This window comes from Sylvia atricapilla, chromosome 12 (assembly GCF_009819655.1).
Source record: "Sylvia atricapilla isolate bSylAtr1 chromosome 12, bSylAtr1.pri, whole genome shotgun sequence".
NCBI lineage: Eukaryota > Metazoa > Chordata > Aves > Passeriformes > Sylviidae > Sylvia > Sylvia atricapilla.
This window is the reverse complement of record NC_089151.1, coordinates 6,666,561-6,685,441: the sequence shown is the minus strand read 5'-3', so window position 1 is coordinate 6,685,441 and position 18,881 is coordinate 6,666,561. Positions and strand designations below refer to the sequence as shown.

Here is an 18,881-nt window from a genome sequence, read left to right as displayed (position 1 = left end):
GGTACCTCCCTTGCAAAGTCTTGATGGGGGGCTTGGCCCCGCAGGAAAGGCATCATCTACTCCCAGACACACCCCATTACTGATGGAGTCTCTGGCCTCCCCTTCACAAGCCTTTCTACAACAAAGGCAGATTGGTTTGAGGCAGGGAAGGGCAGCTTCAGCACAGGAAAAGACTTCCGCTTCTGTTATGCTGCTTTGCTAAACCTCCCCTTTGATCCCTGGGGAAAGGGACAATTTGGCAGCTGGAAGGCTATTGTGTGCCTCCTCATGCTACTAAAGGCTTGGTTGAGAGCTGGAGTGAGTTGGTAACTACACAGCCAACAAAACTGTGCCCTAACAGGCAGGTAAGCCTAATTTGTCACTGCTGGGAAAAATGGCTTCAAGGAAAAAGGGAATGAAAAACCCGTTTTCACGAGCAGCATGAGTTTTTGTCATAGTACTACAAACTTCATGAATTGGAGACAGTTTCTGTCTTCTCTGTGGAAACCTCACTAATTTTCCTCTCACCAGACTGCTGCTGTTTGCATCTGTGCTATCCCTTAAACAGTGAGGGTGCTGATCAAAGTCAAGTTCAGAGGCAATTTCTAGCATCTGGGCTCTCAAAGAAATTCTCTGGCACTTTTTGAAGCACTCAAATGTGCAAGTTAAGGATCCATCAAAGGAGGAAGAAGACAGAAGCAGATTTACAGAGCCAAATGTTTAATAACTTTTCAAGAACAAGTATTACATCCATATTTAGAGCATATATAAGAGATGGAAAACGAGGAAATAAAAAATAAAACTGCTAACTTCAAGAGTATACACTTAACTCCACAATTCCTGCTGAATCCCTTCTTTGGAGGCACAGCGGCCACTTTGAGCAAGACAAGACTGGGTACCAGGCCACCTGCACAGTTTAGGCTCAGCACTTTAGGAACAGCCAGGAAAACTCTGACTCTGTACAATTTGCACGCCAACATCTCTTCCCAATGTGGTGTTATTGCTGGACAGAGCAGGGAGAAGAAAGGAGACACTTACAAGACTTGGCAGCACAAGACAACAGTACTGGGAGGGCTCCAAGCACTCCCCAGACACCTCTGTGAGGCTGCTACAGCCCAGAAGGCAGTGACAGGCCCCCCAGAGGTGTTACCTGCAGTTAACACTGTACCTCCTACCTCCCACTACCATAAGCCCCCAACATTCTCCCTCAGCAGCTTGACACTTTGCCCAGGAATCTTCTTTGCTAAAAGAAGTGTTTGCACTGGGACAGGCTGGCCCTGGCAAAGAAGGTGCTTCCTCACAAGCCTCAAAATTGCTGCATGTTGCTCAAGATCTCTCAATATGCCAGCATGTTCACTCCTCTCACATCACTGCAAGAGCAGAGCTTGGCAGCTCCTCCTGAGGGCAGCCATGGTGTCTCTTTCCCCCCTTATGGCACCACGGTCTGCACTGGGCGGGGAAAAGATCAGAGGGGACTCATTTTGGGCTAGAGGGACACAAACAGCATCTCTCCTGGAAGACAAATGTGGAGCTGCAGCTGCTCTGAAGAGCAAAGTTGCTGAGCTGAGTCATGGATGAAAGCTCTGGAGAGATGCCGGGAGGCTGCAACTGCCCAGAGTCCTTCAACGCAGCCACAGAGGACATGGAGAGCAGCTGAACAGCTCACCCTGCTCCTAGATGGGAATGACAATTTCCATGTGTTTTGGCAGGAAAGCTACACAACGAGGCACCCCAGACAGACTGCTCACCCTGGCAACAGAGAGGGTGCTCCCTGGCTGGTGGCCAAAGCTGGCAAGAGCTCCGCTGCCAGAAGGAACTCTGGGTTGCAAAGGCAGCAGGAGGAGGCAGAGGAATGGTAGTCTGGCTCACTGTTCTCCCACCCTCCTTCCCACATCTAGCTCACCTTGGCCTTGTTCTGGACAGGCAGATACAGCTTGAACTCGGCTGGGAGCTCATCCTCTGAGTACAGCCGGTCAGAGAAATACACCCGTCGGATACGACAGTTGGCGTGGATCTGAGAGTCAAAACAAAGAGTCAGTCCATTTTCCACATGCTCTTTCCACATCCCACTTTGTTGTCATAATGCAACATGGGTTCTTTGGCTCAGCAGCTGGAAATCTACTTCACTCTCTTGCTTTTCTGAATCTGACAGGGCACAAGAGAAATGTAGGTTTGTGCCCTCTGCTTTGCATTAGATGCTCTCTCCAGAGATCAACACTTACTCAAAAGATTTGGCAAAGCTCTGGCATCTCTGCCAACTGAGATCTGTCTTAGTTGCTAATGTGGACTTCTCTGCAGTGAACTGACCTCTGCTTTGCTGGTATCAGCATTTGCCAGAACACCCACAGCCTCAGCCTGCTGCATTTTTAACACACCCACTTCAGGGCCTCCCTGAGGTCAGGAATGAGCCTGTCCAGTCTGTGCTGCCTCCACTATCAGCTGGCAGCAAAGGGGTTGCTCTGGTCCCCCTCATGAGCATGTGAGAAGGCAGACAACTCTCAGCTTACTGCCTGCACCTCAGAGCGATCCTGCAAGGAACTGCAGCACTCCCCTCATACTAAGGAACAGGCACGCTCCACACACAGACATTCCTCAAAATAACACATACCACTGGACACTGTGAACATGACTCCCTAGCATATGGAACAAGTTCCATGTCCTCTGCAGGAACAAACACTGCATCAGCTCTGTTACAAGGGACTCAGTGATAGCAGGGTCACTCCACTACCACTAGGAAACAAGCTTGACCACGAGTATGAATGGTCTGTACACCATGGGTCCTTCCCATCCAGGCTCCCATTCAGCCCATCTGGACAGTAAGGCAACACATAGGTAATTCCCAGCAGAGCTACTCCTTCATGGCATGCCACAGGGAACTACAACTCTAACCCTAACCAACAGCCAACCAGAGAAATATGAGGGAAATGGGCTCCTTCATCCCAATCTAGTAAGGTGAGGCTTCAGTCAGGCCTTTGCTCCCGTCCCACAGTGCTCTGCAAAGAGCAGGGCTGGCAAAGGAACCACGCAGGGCTAAAGCCAGATTCCCATGCTGCTGTCCCAGCCACAGGAACACCCCCGGCTGTTGGTTTCCCAGGGCAGGTCCTGGCTGCCCCTCACCTGCACTCGCAGGGTCTCGATGTAGTTGGTGCCGTAGGCGCGGCGCGTGAAATCAGACAGGTTGAACTGGATCTGGTTCCAGCCGTCGTCCAGCCGCATGGGCATGGTGCAGATGAAGGGCTTCACTCGAGTCGTGCTCTGGTAGTTGCTGGCCCGGAAACGCCGACGGACGTTCTTATCATCCAGCACCTGGGCAAGGAAGGCAGGCTGCTCACCCGGCTGCCAGGCCCCCGACTCCCCAGGACAGTGCTACCCGTCTCCAGGAGGGCTCTCTACTCCCACCCCTCCACTCCACAGCAGAAGTCATTTTAACACAGGAAACAGACCCATTTCCAGGAACAGCAACAACGTGTTTGTGAGCTGACTGATGCCCCCATACCAGAAGACCTGACACACCACATGGCCAAGAAAGCAAAACTGTTTTGGGGATCACTCACTGCCTGGGACAAGTTCCAACACAAGACTGCAGGCTCTCTGGCGCCTTCCTCAGTGGTCCCTGGAGGGGCCTCCCCACTGCACACTCCTCACCTGCACTTCAAAAGTGAAGTATTTTTTCAGGTTCTTGATGATCATCACTAGGAAAGGTAGTTTGATGCCCAGGGTCTTCTTTGGGTCAGCAGGGCACGTGATGTACGTGGTACTGAGAGGTGAGAGAAAAACACTTTAGGATCTCACACAGCACAAAGTGCACAGCCCGAGGTAACCCAAGTCTCTCCCTCGGCCCAATGCAGCCTTGGAGGACAGGGGATCATAAGATCTCAGCAACAACCAGGGCTTCCTGTAACAGGAGGAAGAGTTTCAGAGGTAGCTGCAGGCAGAAAAAGATAAAGGGCAAAAAGAATGCATCTCAAATTGCACTTTTCTCACCCAGGGCATGAAACACCTTCCTGGACAGCTTCATCTCCCCCGTTTTCAAGGCCATGTCAGTGCTGTTTCTTAACACAACCTCCTCCTACCCTTGACTGAACAGGTAGAGCCCTCCAGATCTCCGCAGAGGCCCTGTGTGCTCTATACGGCTGGGAAAACAGAGGCCCTGAGCCCTAGAAGTACACGTCACGCCTGGCAAGTTCTGTATCAACACTTCTTGGAGGAAGAGAAGCATTGGCTCAGTCTGTGTGCAAGAGAGGAGTCTCCACTGCCCTTATAAGGAGCGCGTGCTCTGAATCACCCCTGGAGAAGCCTTGGAGACTCTGAGCCCGCTCACTGAGCTGGCGTCTGTCTCCCGGGGTGATGGAGACAAGGTTGCTAAGAGAAGCTCCATAAGCAACTCCCCTCATAAATCTCCCTTTGATCTTCCTGCTGTAAGAAGAGCAGCTGTCATGTGAGGAGAACAGGCCCAAGACAATAGAAGAGACAGCAGACAGTGCTGCTTTTTCAGTAACTGGCGGTGCTGACTGAGGCTGGGTATTAAACACCACTTTTCTTGCCTTCAAATGATGGAAAAATAATGGGATTTTATTTTTTATCCCTTAGCTCCACTGAGGATGAGAGTGAGAGCTCTACAGGCCCATCCAGGGAAAGGCACAGCACACTGCCACAGAGGAGTATCAGTGGTATGAGCCAGATTCTTCAATTTATTGACAAAGACATTGCCATCACGTTGCTGTAGTTTGAAGATGATGTCTGCTGGGTACTGACATATTTCACTCCACTTCAAGGCAGAGTCCTGTTCCCCCAGAACAGCAGAAGAGGCTTCTCCTACCTGACATTTGTTCCTTCAATCTCCAGCACCAGTGACTGGATGTCATTGTCCGTGATTCTCTTGATGTGGCCATTGCGCACCTGGAACAGAAGTGGGGCAGACAGTACAGACGTTACTTGAGAGGGAAAAAAGAGGCACAGGCAGCTCCATTAAGAGAAGGAATAGGACCCCAGGAGGACCCATTTACATTCAGTTGGCTCCTACTCTCCTGGACCTCGCTGTTTCCAAGGCTTTGAACACTGCCCCAGAGTGCCAGCAAGAGTTTATAGCCCAGCATGCTGCACATGCACCAAGTGCAAGATTTCCATTTATTAAAATATGCTGCAGTGAACACAGAGGACTCCAGCCTCACGTCAGAGGCCCAAACAAACAAACATAAAAGAGTAAGAGTCAAACTTGAGTGCAGTAAGGGGTAAAAAAAACAAGGACAAGCAATACAGGGGAGACACCAGCCACCCACTGGTCACCAAGGGCACTTGGTCTGTGCTGCTGGGCATGGCTGACTGCCTCTGGGGGAGGGCTGGACACTCACACACTCAGATACACTCCTGCACACTCACACACACACACTCTTCCCACCAGCACAAGCAGTGCACATCCTACTAAGGCAAAAAAATAGGTGGGTTTCCCCATGTTACAAAAGCTTGAGATATTCCCTAAGATCTTAAAAGCAGAAATCACAATCTGCTGGTTCTTTTTGCAAAGATATGAAAGTCTACATTAGGACAGCTATGAATCCAGGCATGCACCTACGACATGGGAGAACGTTAAATACTGTTTCCAGTTCTCACCAAAATGACAGGAGCATTTCATGCACTGCTGAAAAGAGCAGGGCAATCCTCACAACAAGCACACCCAAGCTGACCATGCTTCACGCAAGAGAGACTATTGCAAGACTATTGCAACTGAAAGGACTACTGCAGACATTTGCCCTGCAAGCAGAGCTCCTGCTGGCCACTCATGGGCCACAAAGTCATAACAGTATCACCCTGCATAGGACAATTCACGTAGGAAGGTGCCTCCAGTCCAACCTTCACCTCCAAGCAGGGTCAGCCCAGCCTGCTTATAGCTTATCCAGTCTGGCAGCACACTACATCCCTTTGTCTAAGAGTCTTTAATGCATCTCGTCCTTGCACCATCCAAATAAGCTGTTGATCCTTTTCTAAGTCACCAATATTTGTGCAAAACACAGACAGACACACTGGCAGTGTGAGGCGTCTCAGTTCTTCACTGAGCTACCTGGGTACCCTCCTGATGGGAAACAGGATGGGACTGTGCTTCGTCTCCCCCTTCTCACAACTTGTAAATGCTCACATGAGCCCGCTCAGGTCAAGCATCACTGCTGTCTGAACTGCCTTGAAGGCTTTCCTTCCAGCTGAAACTACAAAAAATTCAGCTAAGGCTCATGTACAAGCAACCAAATACAGGTTGTGGCCTTGGTCTCAGAGGCTGTAACAAGTATTTTGCAGAATCGCTAAACCATGAGTGGTTTGTGACTGGGGGAAAGCAGCACAGCTCAACATCTCTAAAGATCCGAGGAGAACTCCTTGATGCAAGATAGCCTGGAAGAGGCACGGGGCCTTGAGCAGGAACCACTCTAAAAACTGGCAGGAGGTAGAAACAAAGTGATGAGACATTCACAACTTCTCCTACACGCTACAAGCCGCCACACAGCTCACTTTTGCACGCCTCTGGCAAGCCTGTTTGAAAGGCGGGTCAGGCACCAGAGGAGAGCCCACCTCAGCCCCCGCAGTGGCCACGGGGCTTTGGCCGTCCCGCTGCCTACGGCCAGTGCTGGACACTTCTGCAGCTCTCCCACAGCGCTGCAGCTTCTCATGCCGCCGGGCTCTTCTGCCCAGCAAAGGCAGAAAATACTCATAATAACATATTCCCCTCAGAAACACCCCGCGGGGCCCGGTACACCGGCGCTGGGGGCATCCCGGGAACCTGTACCCGAGAGATGCCGGTATCCCGGGGGTCCCGGTAACGCGGCCGCTGCAGCTCCAGCCCCGGCCGGAGAGCGGCCTCACAGGTGAGCGGAGGCCGGCCCCAAAGGTGAGCGGAGCCCGGCCCCGAAGGTGAGCGGAGCCCGGCCCCGAAGGTGAGCGGAGCCCGGCCCCGAAGGTGAGCGGAGCCCGGCCCCGAAGGTGAGCGGAGCCCGGCCCCGAAGGTGAGCGGAGCCCGGCCCCGAAGGTGACCGGAGCCCGGCCCCGAAGGTGACCGGAGCCCGGCCCCAAAGGTGAGCGGAGCCCGGCCCCGAAGGCGAGCGGAGCCCGGCCCCGCAGTGTCCGGAGCGCTCCGGGGGTTGCCGGCGGCCCCGGGCCTGCCCCGGGAGGCTGAGCCGAGCGGCCGCGCCGCTCCCCGGGCCGCTCCGCTGCCCCAACCCACCGCCTCACCTTCTTGTCCCAGATCTGTAGCGGTTTGCTGCCGATGCTGTAGAGCACCGAGAGGAAGCCGCTCTGGAAGGTGTTCTTGAACATGCCGGGGCCGGGCGGGCCGCGCCGGGCCGCGGCCGCCGCTCAGCCAGGACACGGCGGATCCCTCCGCGCCGCGCCGCCGCCGTCACCGAGGAACTACTTTGGGCGGCCCCGGATGCACTTCCCGGGTGACGGCGTTGTGGGAGCGCTGCCCCGGCAACCGCGGCCTGTGCCCGGCCTCGCCCCGCCGAGCTGCTGGAGCCCAGCCCGCTCTGAAGCGTGCCCGCTCCTCTGTGGTTGGTATCACGTTCCCTGAACGCCTGGGCTCTAGGCAGGGACGCCTCTAAAGCACCTCGGTTCTCCCCCTGCAATTCACCGCCCTCAGGCCAAAGGGGACGCCGTGGTTTGCTTTTTCCAAGGATACTTTTTGCTCGTGGAGTGTTTCTCAGCCTGGGCTCTCTCTGCTCGTTCCCCTGTGCTGGTTGTACAGGACTGGAGCATTTGAACGGTGTTTGTTCCGCTTCGTTGCTTCCTTTAGCTCCGCTCATTCCTGGGTGCCCTAGGAACCTCCTGTGTCTTGGTGCTCCGATCCAGGCAGGATAGCATACAGAACCCTGGCAATATTGGGGGCTTGATGTAGGCTTTATGGGCGTGACAATGTCTTTGAGTAGAGAAAAGGCCTTGGCACAGCTGAAGTGGCTTAACAGGAACAGCTTGGGCTAGAAATTACATTTCTAAACTGACATACATTTCTTCCAGCTGTAATAACACCTGTTTGAATCATCTATTTTCAATGCACAGACACTAAACAGCATAAGAATTACCATTCTGCACCAGCTTTATGGTTCCTCAGGTTAACTGCAGGCCTCTGTTGCTAGCTAATGTCCCATCCAAATGCTAACAATGTTGTCTGCTAGGCGTGTTTGTCTCTCCCATCGGCTACAAATGCTCCCTCACAGCACCTGGGTTAGCAGCACTTTCTCTTTCCTTCACAATTCCTTGCACAAACAAGTAGAGTACACAAAAAGCAAGGCATTAGTTAGAAATTATCAGCTATATTTAGTCAGCGGGTTAGAGTACACTTTATATGGTATGATGAAATAACTTGTTCCCTTAATCAGACGGTAGGAGACAACTGGGAGGAATATCCAGCTGCCATTCCTGAACAGCCGGCTCATTCACACGCTCTCCACTTACCACTTTAATGTCATGTTTTGCTGCACACAGAAATAGGTTGTGGTTTCAAATTGTCCCTATTTCTCAATTAATTTTAACAAAATGTAGTACCCGTTGCTCCTCCTCCTTCCCTGGGCATGTGTGGGCTAGAGGAGAGGCCAGAGAAAGAGCCCTGTTAGTATCACCTCGATATTAATAATCGAGGCTGGCATTTGGGAAGAGGTGTCTGAGAGATGTATTTCAGAGATTCGCAGACTGATGTTATCCACCTGGAAGATAGGCAGGAAGATGTTGGCATGTTACCTCACCTCTGCTTCCAATTCCCAGGGTGCACAGGGATTGAATTTGGGGGAGCAGATGGAGGAAAAGGCCCATCCTAAAAAAATAATCTGGTCCAAGAAGTGAACAGAGAGTGCCCGCTCCAGAAATAACTGCCCACTAAAGCATTTCCTTCCCTTCAGAATTCTCAGCAATCTGATGCCTTCAGAGGAATGAGATTTTTCGGAAGCTTCTGAAACATTGCTCTTCTGAAGTGTCACATTGCTGTGTGCATTTACGAGACCAAAATGTAGCAGGTCTCTCCAGTGTCACCAAGTCTGTGCTTGCCTTGGAGCACATGGCCCAGGTTCATGGCCTGGGAAATCCTAACCCAGGCCATTGCCCTCTTGACTGAGACTGGAGAGCAGATGTCCAGGGCTGGGCCAGCTCCAAGGACAGCGCTTGGACCAATAAAACCAGCACCAAATTCAGTCGGTCCCTTCGTGAGCAAAAAGCCTTCACTACATGGCAAAACCAAGAACAAAATAATGACTCCTGCAAGGAGTGTGAGATCTGGGATTTGTCCAGATGACTCCAGATGACTCTTCCAGCCTGGATTTTCCTACAGGAGCAGCACTGGATGAAGGGCAGTTGTAATGGGAAAACCAAAACGACAATTGGGCAGGAGATCCCTAACCACCACATGCAAGGGGAGGCAAGGCTCAAAAGTGGCTTTGCGTGCTGAGGCAACCTGAAGGCTTTGGACCTCACACTGGCTGAACTCTGAGCAGTGCAGAAGGAAGAAGAGAAGGAAGCTGGGCTGATGCTGAGCAAGGGATCAGAAGAGAACAAAGGTGTAAACATCAGTGGATGCAGAAGGAGACAGTGCCAGCATGTACTGGAGCAAGTTGGCAGAGAAAATCAAGGAAGGAGGACACACCACCTTCAAGGGACACCTGTGCAATGGATGGAGCACGGGGCCAGAATGAGCAAAACCTTTTTGACTCCAGAGGAACTGAAGACAAAAAGGATCGGCAAAGAAGAATTTATTTCTGACAACAGTTAAGAGCCACTGAAAGCACTGTCTGGAGACAAGCTGTGGACTTGGAGAGGATATGGCAGCAGGTGGCAATAGGGAACATGATCCAACACCATCAGGAGATGGATTGATCCAAGCAGCAACGGTGTTTGGATGTGCCACTGTGCAGCAGGGACCTCAGCTCAGCATATGCTCGCAGTGCTGCTTCTGTCTAGTGTGGCCCTCAGGTGGGCTCTGCCATGGGCTCTTCCCTGCTCTCACCACTGGCCAGAGCTGCAGCCACCAGAAACAGTCTTGATGAACGTAGATGCCAGAGATCAGTAGAGTCCTGGATACAACAGAGCTGCCATTAAACTGTTCCTGGGCAATGGACCTGCCTTACAGCACCAGTAGGCTGAACTTACCTGATGCCCACATCTACATCTGGATCCACAGCATCTCCATGTGTGACACACCAGGACAGTGTGTTCCCATAGCTGTACCCATTACAGGCCTTGTGCAAGGAGTCACTCCTGCAATTCCACTTTGGCCAGTGCCCAGAGCTGGGTGAGAGCAGTGCTGAGTGGTTCTGTGCTGGCAGGAGCCCATGGCTCAGTTCTCCTCCCTGGGAACCAGCAACAGGTCTCTTCTTCCCAGGCAAGAGCCTTGTCTCAGAGGTACCCTTTCCTCTGGGCAGCTTCAGTATAGGGGAAGACTGTATAGGGAAAAGTATATGGGCAATGGGAAGGAATGGGACAACACAAGAGAAATGATTATGTACCTACAGAGTCCGGCTGAGGACTTTTAGACAGAATCTCAAGTGGTTCATTAATACCTAAGACCAGAGCCCAGCTTGGCCAACAACCATGATTACAGCCATTCTCTCCTGAGCACTGCCAGTGAAGGATCACATCTGAGAGGAACTCCTGCAATGCAGCAGCCTTTGGGCAGGACCTCCCGGCTCACGGCTTTGCAGTCATGGTGCTGGGGGGGAGGAGGAGAGCCTGAGCCTAAGAAAGAGGAAGAGATGGGAGCTCCAGTGGTTCAGAGACACCGCCATGGCCAGGCCTCCACAAGGCTGGAAAAAGCAGGTACCAGCATTCAGGCCACTACCCACCCAGGCAGGCACCTTCAGAAGAGAGTGGGGGCATAAGGAGGGAAAGGATAAATACCTCCAAAGGTGGCAAGTGGCTCCTTTGCCTCTGTCCACACTGATTTTGTATGATTTTCTCTTGCTCTCCTCACCCAGCCTGTCCTAGCTGGGCACAGGGAACAGCTCACTCTGCCAGCACTCTCCAGCTGCCTCTCCACTGAATACTCCTCCTTGCGTGCTTCTTTTAAAACTTTTATTCAACAATATAGAATTCTTTTAATTATAGTATAGAACTGTCCATCACAATACTACATCCCCTGCAACCCCCATGTCCTGGAAGAGACAGGCACAAGCTGGCTAACCATGGTCCATCAGAGGTTGGGGGGGAACAGCCGGAACAGAGGAAGGAACGACTAACCAACAACTGCTTTGCACACCCTTCACATTCCCACGCTTTCTGGGTCAGGAAGAGCTCAACAAGGAAACAGAGGCAGAAGAACCTTTAACACTCGGAGGGAAGGGCTGCGGTCATAGCGAGGCGAGTGCCGTCCAGCCAGGCGTGTGCCCCGCTCTGAGCCCTGCCCGCGCCGCGCAGTCCGCCCGCCGTCGCTCGACCGCGCCGATGGGACGTTTGTTTTGGTTCTCATTCTGCTTATGGAAAATTGGGAGCAACAGCATCGGGACCTGAGGAGAGACGGGAGGAGGGAAGTGAGCGTCGCGGGGCACTGCCGGCTCAACACGGAGCTCCTCCAGCGCCGTGATGAGGCCACGGCTGGGCACGCTGCCCCGTATCTGCCAGCCCACCCCCAGCCAGGCCCAGGCTCACCCTCCATGGCCCTCTGGGTGTGGGGACAGCAGGGGAACCTCAGCCTGCTTTGGAAGGGGTGAGAAAGGAAGGCAGGCCTGAGCAAAGCAAGAGAGAGATGCAGTCCAGCAAAGCAGAAGTGTCACAGCCAGATTCAAGTTTGGATTTTTTTTTTTCCCATGACCTACTGTTTTGAATTTCCCTCCACTACCACAAACACCTCCCATAATTCCACTGAAAGCTCCCATCGTGCCCTGCTCACTTCCAACAGACAAGCTGGCAAAGCTGCTTACTGCATCCATTTCCTACTGCATCCCTAAGTGGCTGCTGGGGCTCAGTTTAGAGCCTTTCCTCTTACAAGGCACTCAGCCAAACCCATGCTCTACCTCTGCTAGAAAGCTGGAGCCAGGCCAGCTTAAAGGCTAGGAACATGCACTAGGACTAATCACTTTCTCCAGGAGAATGCAGATGAAGATGCATGTTCCCCAGACCTCTTAATTTCCTAGAGACAAAGCACTCTTCCCCAGCTCCAGGCTATCCCTGCAGCCAGGAGAATTCTCTGCTAAGTTCAGGAGAGAAGGATTTCCTGCTCTGAGTGCTGGACGAGCCACTGGCTACAGAGATAAACTGGCACAAGCTGCATCAAACTTGTCCCCACTGCCCTGGGATCAGGAGACTCCACACCCTCCTCACACCTAGACTAGTCTAGCTCAGCTGCTATTTCCCTCCAGGATGAATCTCTCACTGCTCATTCTACCCTAGAGCTGGGTAAGGATGTGGGGAGATAAGGGGCAGGTTGTTCCAGCCTCTCTGCTTACTGCAACCAGGGAAAGCCATTTCAGTCTCTGGAAAAGCAACGCTCTTCCTCTGCTTGAGGGTACCAGGAAAGAATTCCTGACTCAGATTTACAGAACAGATACTTTCCCCAAATGCAACCTTGAAATTTTCACCATCAGGTTCAGACACTGTCAAGCATTTATATGCAGCACACTCATACACCGTGGTCAGCAGTGTTCACCTATCAAAGTTCCCCCACTCAACCCATTTTTCTTCTCCCCAACTCTTCTGCCTTGCCCCTCCAGAAGCTGGGAATGCCAACACACAAGAGCTGGAAAACAGACAAGCTTCTCCCATAGCAACCTGGACAGGCCATGAGAAACATCCACTTCTCAATGAAGCAATTCAATAGATATTTAAAATCAGTTCAAAACTCAATATTAAAACCCCAAACCAATCCTGCTGGTACTGGCACAGCATAAGAGCACAAGAGACTCCCCTGCCCCTCAGGCCAGGCAGCCAGGACGATCCCCATGTCCCCAGGTGCAAGGAAACAGCTACTCCCTACTCAGCACATATTCAGACAAAGCCATCCACCCAGGCTGAAAGCAGATGAGCATGGGGGTACACAGGTGGAGAATCCCGAGTTCCAGCTGTGCATTGGTGACCTGGTCTGACCCACCAGGTGACAGCAGAGTCAGGTCTGTTCCTCAGGCAGTGCCCGTGTGAGGCCCGTGGAGCACGAGAGCTGAGCCCAAACCTCGCACCTCCTCTGCGACCCCACAGCAGCAGAGACAATCTGCCCCAGAGAAACTCTCAGGGCTGACAGCAGAACTGCAACCAAAGGCTGAGTGAGAGATCCCAAAAAAACACAGACAAGAGGGGCTGGAAGAGCCGACCTGCCCTCCTGGAGGAGACAAGCCTCCAGCTCTCAGGCCTTCTGGCTATCCCATAGATTTGAGACGGCAGACGTTCAGACGTATAGATATTTATTGGTTTCAGTGAATTATACAAATGGATTGACCTGCTGTCGATGCCAATAGAACTTTATTGGAATATGGAATGTAAACAGATGTTTCAAATAGAAACATTGCAACCTTATAAAAAATTAACTATTTCAACAATGCCGCAGAAGGAAATTCTGTGTTTAGGTGCTGGTGGGAAAACACTATCTCCAGCGTCTAGGTTTGAGTGTCACCAGAACCACTTGATGAAGTTACACACAGAACAAGTAGAGGAGGCAACTGTGAATTGTGGGGCTATAAAGCCATCGAGGGATCTGATGAAAGAACCCATAAGACGAACCCCCCACCCCCCAACAGGATAGGCACCCCAGAATTCAACAAATGGCTGACTTTGTTAAAACACTGCGTGGGATCCCAAGGCCTGGATCAGTAGCTGCACAGCCCCCACCCTGATGCCGCTGTTTGTCGATCCTCCCCCCTCCCTGTGCTCTCCTCCCCGGCCTCCTCTCCACTCCTCCATCCTGCGGTGCTGGATTGAACCGCTCCAGAGCTGTGCTCTGGCACAAGTCTGCGTCTGGCACGAATTCTCATGGGAGCCACGTCATGAGGTACGTGGTTGCACACCTATCACAAGAAATCTTGCAACACTGACTTTCCTGAGCTCGGTGGGAAAGTCTGGATAGTCCCTCCCCTCTCCTGCCACAAGAGCAGCCCTCACATTCACAAGTTTCCAAAGCAGGTCTATTGAGTTTCTTCTCAGAGCGAGCCTTTGTCAAACACACTGGAGGGGGGATCTCCTCTCCCCAGCAACTCGGATCAGTGCCTTCGTTTTAATGCTCCAAACCAATCCCGAGATGCTGCTGGGTTTGTGGGTTGTTTTTTGTCGAACTCCCCCTCCCTCCCCCCCAACCACCCCGGCATTCACAATTGAAACTGGAATTCAAGGGCCAAATTCAAGCCCAGAGTGAGCAGTAAAGACTTGGACCTCAAAACAGAGTTGCACCTGCTGACCCCCAGCCTGAATTTGGTTCATTCAGAGTCTACAAGTCAGAAAGGCAAGTTCAGAAAGAGGCATGCTAAGGGCTGATGGTGGAACGACCAATTTGTCCCCACCAGCGTGGTGGGGAAGGCTGGACTGAGAAGGAAGAGAAGGATCCAGAGATGTGAACCAGAATCAGTTGTGTGGAGCCCTGGGGATATCACTACATATTTAGCTCTTGCAAGACCATTTGCCCAGGGCTTTGGTACCACAGGGTTAGAGTTACATTAACCACAACCACCAGAGAGGAACTGAGGTTTAAGACCCCCCCCCAAGGTTAGATTTCTGCCGAGTATAAAGGGGAGGGGAAGGAGGGGGGGGTCCTTGGTTCTTTTCCCTTCACTGTGTGACCGAAGGTTTTGCTTTTATTTGTAAACATCTTGAATTACCCGTCGTTTTCCAGTCCTCATCGTGCTGTTGTCATGCCACTGGAGAGCACAGCATTTTCTGAGCTGGGCTGGGACTGCTCCTTCACCACTGGATCTGCAGGAGACAGACCAGGCAGGAAAAGGAAACAAGTATTTAATAAAGCGGAAACTCCACCCAGGCAAATCCTTCCAGAAAAACTGCCCTCAAAACCCAAAGAGCTGCTAAGGCTTTTGCAGAGTGGGGAGACAAAATCTGCCCCCACAACTTGATCCCTGTTGGCCCCAGCTACTCCACAGACTCACAGAAATAGGGGTGATCCATGGCCTCCTTGGCAGTCAGCCTCTGTTGATGGTCATATCGCAGCAGCTTGTCCAGGAGGTCAAGGACTTCAGAACTGACCAGGTGTCTGTTCTCACTGTGGATGAAGTTCTCCCAGCGCTTCCGGGAATGCCTGCAAAGGGTCCAGCTGTCACTGCACTGCACCACCCCGATGTCCCATGGGAATCACCTGCCACCAGCCAACTTCTGAGTACAGGTGGCTGTGATAAACAGCCCACAGCTCTTCCTTGCACAAACTAATGCCCAGCAAACACCTGCAAAGGTGGAAAATCCTCTTCTTTATGTACACAATTGTATGGATCTCCTGTGCCAGGAAAGGCACAACATTGCACATTCCCTTCTGTCTACTGGGACTAGACAACAGCATGTGACAGGCAGGGTGACACCCTTGGGACCAGAACTGCTCTGGCTTGCCAGGCAGCTTCACAGAAGCTGTCCTCACTATTCTATCTATTCCACTTGTCCTTTTCAGACATCTCAACTGGAAGACTCTCAGCCACTCAGCCCACATTTAACTGCAGTGTCTACATCCTCCACTTTAAGGATGTGAACAAGCAGGAGAGAAAAGAAATAGAGGATGGCTCATGAATCATGGGAGAGACAAAAGCAAAGAGCCTGCATTTCAGTGACTTCCTGAGATGACATGAGCAGCTCTATGTGAAGCCTGCAAGCAGCATTGTTATCCAGATCGAGCAGGCCTTTGCTGAGAGTGCCTCAAGGGTACAGACATAATTTTATCTCCCTCTCTGTGCTTATAAGGAAAAAAAGGCAGCATTTCACTGCTCCACTTACTGCCCCAGGATGTCGTTGAAGTGTGGGTCCAGTTCTATGTGGTACTTCTTGAGATACCCATACAGCTCATCTGTGCCCAGGACCTTTGCAATGCGAACCAGCTGGAACAAAAGGCATGTTCAGAGAGCAGAAGAGCGGCTCACCACTCTTCTGCAGAGGCAGAGCTGCCCAAATCTAAAAGCTCTCCTTCTGGAAACATCCCAGGGAGAAGGAATTTCTTCCGTGAAACTTGTTTTTGCAACATGTGCAGAAAACAAGTTTCCTACACACATGGCAGCAAAATCATAGGTGGCTTAACCAAGTATGTAGCAGCATCCTCCCAGCCTGGTAGTCCCATCCCAGTCTCCCCACTACACACACAGAGATGAACTTGGGACAAACTTTTCACAAAATGAGCCAGGTAGCAATGTCTTTACTTGGTCATAATTGTCCTGGCCGTGGAAGAAGGGCTCCTTTCGGAAGATCATGCTTGCCAGCATACAGCCTAAACTCCACATGTCTAAGCTGTAGTCATACATCTGAGGGAGAAAAGGAGAAGCTGTCAGAAAAAGGCACACTCACCACAGCCTGGTTCCCCACCAGCACAGGCAGCCTCAGCCTTTGCACTTCACAGCCAGCCTCTCTCCAACCCAGGCAATGCCCTGACAGGCAAAACCAGACAACCCAAAGGTGGCTAAAGTGCAGCCACAAGTGTTATCACTGGATAGCAAGGAGGAGACAGACTCTTACTTGGTAGTCCACAAGGAGCTCTGGTCCTTTGAAGTACCTAGAGGCCACACGGACATTGTATTCCTGAGCTGGATGGTAGAATTCGGCCAGACCCCAGTCTATGAGCCGCAGCTGAACATGCAATAGAGACATAGAGTCATCAGCCAGGCAGGTGAAGCCACACTGGCCACACTTCAATCCCTTGATGCAGGTGTGGAGCCCAGGGTGGAGGGAGGCCCTCTGTGGACAGCAGATGCTCTCAGCAGTTCTCTGATTGGGTTTTTCCCTTTTCCCCTAACATCAGCTGGAGGGGCAAAGCTCAGCTTGGAGAGCTCCACTGCCTTCTGAGTCCAAGCACACTGTTACTGCTGGGCAGCTGAGTCATTACCAGCACCACCAGGTCCTTGTGTACTGGGGAACAGGCAAAAGTCTTATCTCACTATTTAGAAGGGCTGGGCTGAAGGCAGTGTTGATTTTACATGGCGACTGAGAGCAGAAAATGGGGTAGGAGGGGCTCAGCACATCCTGCAAGGCAGACCATCTCCACAGCTGCAGGGATGGTAACCTGCTTACTAGGGAAGTACTCCAGTAAGAGATTCCCTTCCTTATACACCTTGCCTTGCCTGTACAGCCACTGCAGATTGACAGAGGGACCTGTGGACCAGCAACTAGCTCCTTGACACAAACTGCAGGTCCTTGGGGCAGGCACATACAGCACTCAATGGGATACAAGTACCATGATGGGGTGGGGTAGGCCCCTTTGCTCCCCTGTGGGATTTTGACCATCTCCTGCTGCTGGCACAGGTGGAGGGGAGCCAGTAAAGAAAGGTTAGAGGGGTATGTGCAGCTGCCAGGGCCATGGCTACAGAGGCAGCAGAGTTTCAGGTTTCCCTGGAAAACCCCTGCTTGTAAGCCCTAGTGTCACAGTACCTTTTTCTGTTGGTGGTCTATCATGACGTTGTGGGGTTTGACATCCCTGTGCATGATTCCCATGCTGTGACAGTAATCCAGGGCCTGGCAGACACACACACACACACGTTAGACATGGCTGTGACCATGGGTACAGCATTACCAATGTAACAGTTCTCAGCCAGAAGCTAGAGTTCACAAGAAGTGCCATAACCCTGGCACATGAAACAAGCAGTTTCAGCTCTTATGCTGCACATCATAAAGTGACAAGCGGGCAACAAGACTGTATGGACCTTGTGCCCTACTGCAGTCACAGGTTCTGGAACTGTGTTCCCTGCATAACTGTTGAAGAACACAATGCAGAGAGGTGTCCCACCTGGTGACAAGCCCAGTATGCCAACCTGGGTAGCCCTGTGCTTACTGGGTCAGGCTCTCTTCCCTAGAAAGGGAATGATTCCTACATGCAGGCAGTTTCATGGCCTTCCAGCAATGCTTTCCACTTGGGTCCCAAAACACACTCCAGCTAGAAAGTCACCTCTGCCCTGCTGATTTAAGTCAAACTGCACTTATAAAAGGCAAGTGATAGCACATGAGGGAGAGAAAAGTTGCTTCAAGCTTCTAGGCAGGAGCACATATAAGCTCCCCAGCTCCATGACCTTGCACCACTTGCCCCCAACGCAGCTGTTCCCTTGAGCAAGGGGGTGAGAATGTTGTTTTCTCATCTCCAAGGGGAGGGAGAATCATCCATCAACATCTATCAGATGCTATGACATCTCCAGCAGCACAGAAAGAGGGTACAGCCTGTAGTCATTCAATATCCAAGACATCAGTGCCAGGGAAGCAATGGTGTCCTTGGGCCCGTGCCACAATGGGAAGCAAGGAGGCAAAAGCTTCCACCATAGCAAGGCCTCAGAGAACAGCCCTGCAGTGACACGTGGCCTCACAGCCCACAGGACTCACAGCAAACAGTGGCCCTGGATCTCCAGTCCAGGAGATCTGTAGCAGGTTACACAAACTGCTTCCAGGGATGATGCTCTCCTAGTGTCTTGTGTTGCCAAGGCTCAAGGATCATCTAAACTTTATCACCCCTCCCATCTTAATGCCAGGCTGCCTCAGGCTCACTCTCAACACCCAGTAGGAAGATCCTTCCCTTGCAGACAGGTGGGCAAGTGTGGGGGTGCAGAGAAGAAAGCCTCCCTTGAGCCCATTGGATCTGTTTCAGGAAGTCTCCTTCAGTCATCATGTCCTGAAGCACAAAGGGCTTTCCTAGCCTGACCCACTCATTTCCAGAAGCACGGGAGCTGCAAAGTGCCAGCCCAGAAGTGCCAAGGCCCTGCTAGGACCTGATACAGGCAACCTGCTGCTCCAGCAGGTCAGCACAGAACAGCCCTGGGATCAGTCAAACCTGTCAGCTCTCC

General features: G+C 52.0%; 2 protein-coding genes across 6 annotated transcripts in view; both read right to left on the bottom strand.

Annotated features, from left to right (window-relative positions):
- Positions 1-682: 682 nt before the first annotated feature.
- CFAP20 (cilia and flagella associated protein 20) lies at positions 683-7,382 on the bottom strand. 2 transcript variants are annotated; one of them, XM_066327570.1, is made up of 6 exons: positions 7,195-7,381; positions 4,799-4,878; positions 3,625-3,736; positions 3,097-3,285; positions 1,883-1,993; positions 683-982 (listed from the first exon to the last, which is right to left on the bottom strand). In XM_066327570.1, the coding sequence occupies exons 1-6, from the start codon at positions 7,276-7,278 to the stop codon at positions 977-979; spliced, it is 582 nt and encodes a 193-aa protein (XP_066183667.1). In that variant the 5' UTR covers positions 7,279-7,381; the 3' UTR covers positions 683-976. The 2 variants fall into 2 exon arrangements, with proteins under 2 accessions (XP_066183667.1, XP_066183666.1); XM_066327569.1 differs by lacking the exon at positions 683-982 and having other exon boundaries at positions 1,874-1,993; positions 7,195-7,382.
- The window catches only part of CSNK2A2 (casein kinase 2 alpha 2), a 34,285-nt gene continuing 19,087 nt past the window's right edge, over positions 3,684-18,881 (bottom strand). The window contains exons 6-13 of one of the 4 annotated variants that reach the window (XR_010744534.1): positions 17,485-17,568; positions 16,576-16,686; positions 16,263-16,364; positions 15,847-15,947; positions 15,018-15,166; positions 14,736-14,829; positions 4,799-4,878; positions 3,684-3,736 (exon numbers count right to left, since the gene is read on the bottom strand). Coding sequence is in view for 3 of the 4 variants with exons in the window: in XM_066327567.1 (XP_066183664.1) it covers positions 14,753-14,829; positions 15,018-15,166; positions 15,847-15,947; positions 16,263-16,364; positions 16,576-16,686; positions 17,485-17,568 (624 nt within the window). In the remaining variant the exon portion in view is untranslated. Of the gene's footprint in view, positions 3,737-4,798; positions 4,879-10,999; positions 11,445-13,314; positions 14,830-15,017; positions 15,167-15,846; positions 15,948-16,262; positions 16,365-16,575; positions 16,687-17,484; positions 17,569-18,881 lie in introns of those variants that run through there. The other 3 variants (XM_066327567.1, XM_066327566.1, XM_066327568.1) reach the window with 3 other exon arrangements.

What these genes read in the sequence shown, in the direction of transcription:
- CFAP20 (XM_066327569.1), bottom strand. Translation starts at nt 7,278, where the DNA reads ATGTTCAAGAACACCTTCCAGAGCGGCTTCCTCTCGGTGCTCTACAGC. An exon ending in ATTGAAGGAACAAATGTCAG is followed by an intron (nt 3,737 to 4,798) that starts GTAGGAGAAGCC and finishes CTCACCTCTCAG; the next exon opens with TACCACGTACATCACGTGCC. An exon ending in TCGAGACCCTGCGAGTGCAG is followed by an intron (nt 1,994 to 3,096) that starts GTGAGGGGCAGC and finishes TTTGACTCTCAG; the next exon opens with ATCCACGCCAACTGTCGTAT.